Source organism: Rhinopithecus bieti, unplaced genomic scaffold (assembly GCF_001698545.2).
Source record: "Rhinopithecus bieti isolate Rb0 unplaced genomic scaffold, ASM169854v2 scaffold_8300, whole genome shotgun sequence".
NCBI lineage: Eukaryota > Metazoa > Chordata > Mammalia > Primates > Cercopithecidae > Rhinopithecus > Rhinopithecus bieti.
In genome coordinates this window covers 138,172-147,232 of record NW_016805686.1, presented here as the reverse complement: position 1 = coordinate 147,232, position 9,061 = coordinate 138,172, and the positions used below count along the sequence as shown (strand labels likewise).

General features: G+C 42.0%; 1 protein-coding gene across 3 annotated transcripts in view; it reads right to left on the bottom strand.

Moving 5' to 3' along the window:
* Window positions 1–7,425: 7,425 nt before the first annotated feature.
* LONRF3 (LON peptidase N-terminal domain and ring finger 3) overlaps window positions 7,426–9,061 on the bottom strand; it is a 46,125-nt gene continuing 44,489 nt past the window's right edge. For all 3 annotated transcript variants that reach the window (XM_017873511.1, XM_017873512.1, XM_017873513.1), the window contains one exon: window positions 7,426–7,873. In XM_017873511.1, the coding sequence (XP_017729000.1) occupies window positions 7,718–7,873 (156 nt within the window). In that variant the 3' untranslated portion in view covers window positions 7,426–7,717. The remainder of the gene's footprint in view (window positions 7,874–9,061) is intronic.

Genomic DNA, 9,061 nt, shown 5'->3' with positions numbered 1-9,061 from the left:
TGTTTCAGATTTAGTTTTTCTTCATTCCATTTTTTCCACTGTAGTTTTTGTGGTTACCCTAAAAATTTTAACCTGCATATTTAATTTTCAAAAGTCTAAATTTAATTAATGCTTCTAATCTGCAGAGTATAAGAAGCTTGTGATGTTTTAATGTTAAATGGCATTTCTCCTGACACATGATTTCTTTTTTTGTTTTGTTTTGTTGTTGTTGTTGTTGTGAGAGGGAGTCTTGCTCTGTGGCCCGGGCTGGAGTGCAGTGGCGCGATCTCGGCTCACTGCAAGCTCCGCCTCCCGGGTTCACGCCATTCTCCTGCCTCAGCCTCCTGCGTAGCTGGGACTACAGGCGCCTGCCACCATGCCTGGCTACTTTTTTTGTATTTTTAGTAGAGACAGGGTTTCACCGTATTAGTCAGGATGGTCTCGATCTCCTGACCTCGTTATCTGCCCGCCTCGGCCTCCCAAAGTGCTGGGATTACAGGCGTGAGCCACGGTGCCCAGCCCTATCTTCTTATGAAAGTGTTCATTTCCGCTCGCAGAAGAAACACATAGTCCTGAGACTGTAGACTTGCCTTCTACCAGTGGCAACAGACATCCTGATAGGCCAAAGGTGCAATGATCTCCCCTGTTCCCATGACTGTATTGAATATCCCCATAATGCACTTCTAAAATCCAAGAGAAGCAAGATTTCTGTAGGAAACCTGGATTTAGGGCAAGTGGGCTATTTCCGCACTTTGCAGCACTTGTAGCGTCCAGAAATTGTTGATATTGACTTACTACAAGGTAGGAAGTATTCTGCAAAAGGGTGCAATTTGGGAGGCCGTATTTCAATAAATGGAGTAAAGAGTTTTTTCAGGTCTTTGTAATGCAACGATGACATTTGATAATATATGTGTGTAAGTGGACAGGAAATGTGGATGACCAGTCAATGTGAGTATAGGTTGAAATGGGAAAATCAGTAACCAAAAACTGGAAAGGGCGGGAGAAGGGGCCTCAGAGATACAGAGGCAGGGTTCCTCAGAACTTACACTTCTCTACCTTGCCCAGAACATACCTCTGCATTGAGCTGACCACAGACAAGTCTGGCTAGGAAATCTCTACATTACCTGGAAGAAGTCAATATGGGAGTACTGACACCAGCCCCTTCCCATCCTACCTCAGGCCCTCCTGGGAATGAAGAAATCATAAGAAAATAAGGAAAAGTTTAGGCTTCTGGGAGTCTAGGGCATTTTTCCTTCCTTTCTCTTGTTCATATCTCATTTTTCAACTGGCGTTATCTTCTAGGGAGGCATCTTTGGCCCTGGAGAACTCAAAAGAGCCAGAGTGGATCCCAGAAGAGAGGATGCACAAAGTGTTAACTTTGGTTCTAACAAAGGCCTGGAGGACAACTGCAAACAGAACCTTCTTTTAAGGTGGTTCAATTCGGTTCTCCAGAGAAAAATTATGCAGGGATTCTGGGCAGGACTGTCTTGTGCCTTTAAGTGTACTCTATCTTTTGAGAACCAGAGAGTGGCAGACTGGGCACTGAAGGACAAAGTCCAACAGAGCCAAGCCTTTCCTCTGGGGCCTAGATGGGCAGGAGTTCTGATTTTTTTTTTCCAATAACCCCCAAGATCCTATTACACAGAATGAGATCAAGCTCAAGTGGAATTTTCTATCATTTCATTTTTAATTGTCCCATTCTTGTGTCCTTCTCTCAATGGTAAGAACTCATTTAATAAGTTATCAATGGCATAAGACTAAAATTAGTACTGTAGAGAAGATGGGATGTTGCTGAAGCTCTTCTGCTGGGGTCAGCTTGGTCAGTATCACTCATTGTCACAAATGTTACCAATTTTCCTGTTAAAAGGTTCTGTTTTGGGCCTTAGCTTTAGCCTATTTTTTTTTTTTTGAGACGGAGTCTCGCTGTCGCCCAGGCTGGAGTCCAGTGGCCGGATCTCAGCTCATTGCAAGCTCCGCCCCCCGGGTTTACGCCATTCTCCTGCCTCAGCCTCCCAAGTAGCTGGGACTACAAGTGCCCACCACCACGCCCGGCTAGTTTTTTGTATTTTTTAGTAGAGACGGGGTTTCACCGTATTAGCCAGGATGGTCTCAATCTCCTGACCTTGTGATCCGCCCGTCTCAGCCTCCCAAAGTGCTGGGATTACAGGCTTGAGCCACCGCGCCCGGCCTAGCCTATTGTTAATAAACTGCTTGGTTAAAGTAAAAACATGTTATTTGTTTTCTTGAACACTTTATGATGCCAAAGAAAATAGTAGGTAGTGTGTTCTGCTTTAAGCAAACCCAATATGTGAATGCTTAGATTTATATATAAAGTAGGGGCAGATATTGACAAAATGCTTCAACATAATTCTTTATGTAACAAGCTTTTCTGGTGCATTTTGAAACAATTTATGGCCAGTTTTTCAGAACACATCAGTCACATTAATCAGTTCAACCTGCCTCACTGTCACATACATGGGAGTTTGCTGTCTGAATGCAGGTATATTTCCTTAAAGGATCCTCTGGTCAAAGGTATTATTACAACCAATGGGAACAAGAACAAAATAGATGTTCCTGAAGCATTCCTTTCTATTCAGCTTCCACCGAAGTGATACTGAAGCTCCTTGGATAATTTTTTTCCTAAGGTAGGAATACAGTTTTGTTGGACACAAAGTGAGGCAATAGGAAACATTTTTTTAATGAACAAACAACTTTCACACAAACTGTCTGTATCACATTGTTATTACAACATAGATGAGCTGAAACGTTTTTGTACAGATTTGGAGGAAGGGAATCCTAAAAGAAGTCAAGCATATAGAGGTAGTTGAATAGCAATATGGGGGAAAAAAGCATTATCTTATATTTCCCTTCAGTTCGTTACAGTGCAAGAGTAAAATGGCTGCTTACCAAACAAATGGAAAACACACACACATTTGCCACTGTTTACGTGGCTTGCTTGATATTTTAATCCTGGCATTACTTACAACTGCGTAAGATGATGGAACTAGTTTATCTAAAATAAGCCTATGGTGCCACATTGACCTATTAACTTTCCTTTTATTCCATTATTAGTGTTGCTTTAACAACAGATAAATGTTAATCGACTTAAAATTATGCATTAGCTACAGTGTTGCTTTGTAAACTTCTGTTAAATCACGTTTGCTGCAAAAACATTTTAAACAACAGCTACAGAGTCATGAAGCAAAAGCTTTAAAGTGACACCAGGAACAGAGATTACAGGCACTTCTCTCTGGAGGTTAACTTAGCATGTTTGGAAATACACATTTGTAAGTGAAAATTTCTTCATTTCACCTCTGGATGTGTGTAATCCAGATTATTAAATAGTTGTACAGTGTAATAAGGTGTGAGCTATCATTCTAAGATGAATTGAATGTGTACATTTTATGTGGCTCCTTTTCCTTCCTTCTCTTTGAACTCAGAACGGGCACAAATTGAAGCCCATGCTGCCAGCTGCTTTTTAGAACTGTCTTCTATCATAAATCAAAACCTCATTTCTCAGCCTCAAGAATGCGCTGAAAATCTTCCCTTTTCCATTGTTTGGGCTGCCCTCCATTTGCATCTTTGTCACACACCACTGTTATGGTTCTGCCTTGGTGAGCAGTAATGGATGCAAAGTCAATATATTGGGAACTCAAGGAATGAGTCCCTGAATAAAATTCCCATCTTGGAAATGGAGTTGGTGTGGGGAACACAGACAGATTGCAGTCTGTCAACAGTATGCAATCTGTTTACTGTAAGAGACCTCTGGGTGCTGTGAACAAGCCTTAGGAGCTGCACCGCTCCAAAGGCCAGTCACAGGGGATTATCTGAGCCCAGGTCAGCTCCACAAGTAGAGCTGGAAGCGCCACATGCGCAATGACTCGGCTTGCCCCTTGCTACCTAGGCAGCACTGGGCTAGAAGCAGCTGGCCTTCAGAAAAGGCAAACTTTAAAAATAGTCATTCTCTGCCCTGCTAAGTCAGGGGCAGGCACTCTTTTCTCCAAGTTGTCTACAGAAAATTGGTTTTTTATTTTCTACATTTTGCTGGTTATTTGCTAGCAGCAGTAGTACAGTACAAAGCAGAAAGGCATGATGTCCGCTTGCTACCTTGTGTGTGTATATATACACACACACACACACACAAAGACATATATACATACATACAAAAAAAATAACCAAAAAATAACCTACTAGGCAAAAGACTGGGTCAGTCATGACAGACAAAAAAACTAACCAAATAAGTGGCACTATCTACCGTGGGGGAAGTCTTACTTTTCTGGCCTAGATTTAGCTTTATGTCTTTCTTCTAGATATCCTTCATTCCCAAGCTGTGCAGCAAAACCAACTTCCCAGTGTAAAAATGGTCAAGACCAATTGATTACCTCGTTAAGGTACATCCCAAAGAAAGCCAAAGCTTAGCCTTGCATCCTGCCTTGCAACTAGACAAAGCATTCAACATAGTGGAGGCTCAGTTTTCTCATTCATAATATGGGGATATAACTGCTCTCGCAGGGTTGATATGAGAAATAAATGATTTAATGAGCTCAGGTATGTGAGATCACTTGGCTTAGTACCCGGTACATGGGGATCTCAGCACATTTTTGTTGAATCTGTTACTTTGGGCAACATAAATACTATCAACTAAGCACAGAAGTCACAGATTGTAATCTCTAATCATCTGGGATGGGTAAGGTTCTCAATACATTTTGGAGAACAGGGAGTGATAAGTTGGTTATTCTAATGGAGCTAGAACTTAAGGCTTCCATTCTATCAGAAATCCTACACTGGGCGCGGTGGCTCACACCCACACCCGTAGTCCCAGCACTTTGGGAGGCCCAGGCAGGTGGATTACCTGAGGTCGGGAGTTTGAGACTAGCCTGGCCAACATGGTGAAACCCCATCTCTACTATAACTGCAAAAATTAGCCAGGTGTGGTGGTGCGTGCCTATAATCCGAGCTACTTGGGGGGCTGAGGCAGGGGAATCACTTGAACCTGGGAGGCAGAGGTTGCAGTGAGCTGAAATCGAGCCACTGCACTCCAGCCTGGGTGACAGAGTGAGACTTGGACTCTCTCTCTCTCTCTCACACACACACACACAAAAGAAATCCTAGACCTACAAACGGCACTACCTTTTAGCCCTTATTGAAGCAGGAAAATTTCTGGTATACGATTGATCCCTATCTCTGACCCTCATTTGTTCTCCAGTCATTTCACTTTCACACAGATTTAATTCCCAAAAGAATTATCTGTAAATCATCAAATTATGGGTCCAAAATCAGTGGTATGTATTCCCCAAGTAAGTTTAAAGGGGTTTTAAGTGGATATTTTGTGTAAAGGCAGCGTTTTATACAAATGTAGGCCCTTGATGATATTCTATAACTATGACTAATCTAATAGTAGCTATTATTTCTTGAATGCATTCTAGGTGTGAGACACTGTGCTAATTGATTTACATGTTATCTCATTTAATTTTTGTAACAACCCTATATGCAGAACTTATCACTATCATTTCATAGCTTAGAAAACTGGGGCTTGGCAAAAGTTAAATCAATTGCCAAAATATATCTAATAAGTAGAGAAGCTTAGGACCCTTTTCTTTGTTGCATTTACACTAGATAATAAGAAACTATTAGGATTGTGTTATGACCAGATGGTCTGAGAACCAGGGGGGAGGGGGAGTCTTTTCTGCTCCCTGAGCCTTGCAGAGTTTGCTTGGGCAGAAATCATGCCTATACTTCCATCTATTTCTGTTCTTCACCTGCCCAGACTAGCTGCAAACATCAAATCTGATAAACACAATGCTCTGGCGACATAATGTCCATTAAGTGAGTGCAGCAAAGACCATCTGGTTTCTGCTTACATGTATCTTTTTTATGTTGTCTGGATCATCTCATTCTCCCTTTCCTGTTTCTAGCTACAGGTGGTGATGGGAGAAGTAAGAATTACCCTTCTCACCTTAACAGAGCGATGGGCTGTGAGTGAATGGTGCAAAAAGCATTCGCTATCCAAAATCACATGGTATAATTTGCATGAAAGTACTAATGGCACAATTCACTTCCTCCCTGCTCTAATCGTTTCACTCTGCCATTATAACACTCCCATACTCGTGGTACTTTACAGGCTGTCCTGCCACTGAAGGACTCAAACTAGCACTAAGCAAGCTAAATCAGGGCTTACTCTTACTTCTAACCCTGTATTCTTCCCCTACATTGAAATATTTCACCCATGCAACTAGAAGCAAAGGCAGTACTTAGATAAAATAATAGATTATCTGGCTCCCCCCCACCTTTTTTTTTTTTTCGAGACGCAGGTTTGCTCGTCGCCCAGGCTGGAGTGCAATGGTGCAATCTCGGCTCACTGCAACTTCCATCTCCCAGGTTCATGTGGTTCTCCTGCCTCAGGCTCCCAAGTAGCTGGGATTACAGGCATGCACCACCACGCCTGGCTAATTTTGTATTTTCAGTAGAGACAGGGTTTCACCATGTTAGTCAGGCTGATCTCGAACTCCTGACCTCAAGTGATCCGCCTGCCTCGGCCTCCCAAAGTGCTGGGATTACAGACGTGAGCCACTGTGCCCGACCGTCTGGTTCCTTTAAAAAGATTGTTTATAGGGTTCTACTCCATTTGGCTTATTTACACTTTTAATAAGAAAAAGTCCTTCATCAAGTGTTTCTGCCCAGGTCTTGATCCTCAGAACCCTGAGGAGAAATGGGGTATGGAGGCTAGCTGGGCATGACTGCGATGTGCTAAACTGAACACCATTTCCTCTGAAGAGTTAATTATGATCCTGCCTAAAATTCCATTCCTAACTGCACTAGGGAAAAATTAGATACACGTACAATTAGATTGCTGAAATAAATGCCTATAATAAAATAATTCTTTCAGCTTTGTTCTGTATTACACATAGAAAATGAATTATTTTACTTTACCTTGGCTTACACCATAATCTAGGCCAAATCCCTTAAGTATTTTATATTGTTTAGTTCAAACTGAAAAAAAAAGTGGACTCTGAAGACAGATTATCTTAGCATCATTCTGAACTTCTTTTAAGCATCCACTTGGATAGATACAGAAATGGTCTAAGAACTAGTGTCACCGTAGTAAAAAACAGATTAAAGCAAAACTGCACACTTCTAGTATTGTTATTTCCCCTAGGTACACGGTAAACCACATCAATAAATAAAGCAACGAACTTTTGAGCAATATACACTTACATAGTTACAAACATACACGTAGAAAAAAGGATACAGTAGTGCAAAAAATAAATTATTAAAACAGAAAGAAGTATGAACATTATTTTACACAATGCTCTATAAAACCTGAACCATTTGGAATGAGACCTCAAGTCAGTGAAATTATACAGCAACATTATTAGTATCTTTGTTTTCACATTTCAACCATACAGTCATTGATCTATGAGAGAAAGAATATTAAAGCAAAACCACTTTAAACTTTTGGAAATTTTAATGTTAAAATCAAATTATGTTTTTCTGGGCTCTTAAACACCTCTGCTGTTCATGTAGTTATGCAGCATGTCAAAAAGCATCTTAAGACAGAAAGTTTCAAATAGGTCACATTCTTTTGGTCTTTCTACTCAATTTCTCTCTGTGATCAACAGCAGGCTGACGCCTGTTTGACACTCCCTTCTGTTAAGATATTATTGCAATGAGATATATTTACAAGACTCCCCCCAACGGCAGTGGGGAAGGTGGGAGCTCCTCTTCAGCAATCCACTCACTAGTTTTGGTTTCGGGATATGAAGGCCAGGACTCGTCGAATACCATTCAGTCTATCCTTTAAGGACCTCATTGCTAGGAAGGGGAGCTGAGCTCGGCTTTCCAAAGGAAGAACCGCTAACATCCACCAGCACCAGGCTGGGCCATTCGGGTTCATCTGCAACAGAGAAATACAATGGGGTCATTCTATTCCCATCCAAGAACATCAGTCTGCAGAGTTGCAAATGCTCAAGGTAAAGACCCAGGTAGAACAACTCCATGTGGCAGATTGCTAATTGTCCCTATATCTATTTTCCCCCTTATTTTAGCAGACCATATAGCCACCAAGAAAAAAGACTGCATTTCTCAGCTTCCCTTGCAGCTAGGTGAGGCCATGAGACAAAGTTCTGGCTAATGAGATGTAAAGGGAAGTGATATGTGTAACCTCTTCGTCATGCTCTGGGAAAACAGCATATGTCCTCTGCCTTCCTCTTTCTCTCCCTTTCCCCTAGCTAGAACATGGATGTGGTGAGGATCAGCCTTCCTCAATCAAGAGGATGAGGGCAACATTCTAAGGATGGTAGAGTTTTGTGATGAAGGAGCCTGGGTCCCTGAATGCTCTCGTGGAATAGAGCTGCCCTAACTGTCCAGGACTTAGCTCTTCCATCTTGTTTTTGGTTCTTGTTAAAGCAAACCAACCAATATCCTAACAGATACACCATGCTTCCTAGCCAATGTGATTTTACAAGCTAGTATCTACTATGTAGTCTCTTCCACTTCTAATATTCTGTTGAGGTCCTTTGGACTGATGCATTTAACATTCAGGCCTTCAATTCCCATGACCCCTTGACCTTTGCATGTCTTTTAAGTCCCCTCATTTCCTTGATGTGGCTGAAGGCAATAGTCCAGATATACCATGTCACTATACAGGGCCACAGCTCTCTTCTCCCCTGAAAACCAAAGGCTATGATTTACAGTACCAAAGAATCACAACCTCACTTTGCAAAAATTCCAATTAGAAAACATTCACATTAGAAATATATTCTGCCCCGGGGCTGGGAACGGTGGCTCATGCCTGTAATCCCAGCACTTTGGGAGGCCGGCAGGTGGATCACGAGGTCAGGAGATCGAGACCATCCTGGCTAACACAATGAAACCCCGTCTCTACTAAAAATACAAAATATTAGCTGGGTGTGGTGGCGGATGCCTGTAGTCCCAGCTACTCGGGAGGTTGAGGCAGGAGAACGGCGTGAACCTGTGAGGTGGAGCTTGCAGTGAGCCGAGATGTGCCACTGCACTCCAGCCTGGGTGACAGAGTGAGACTCCGTCTCAAAATAAATAAATAAATAAATAAATAAATAAATAA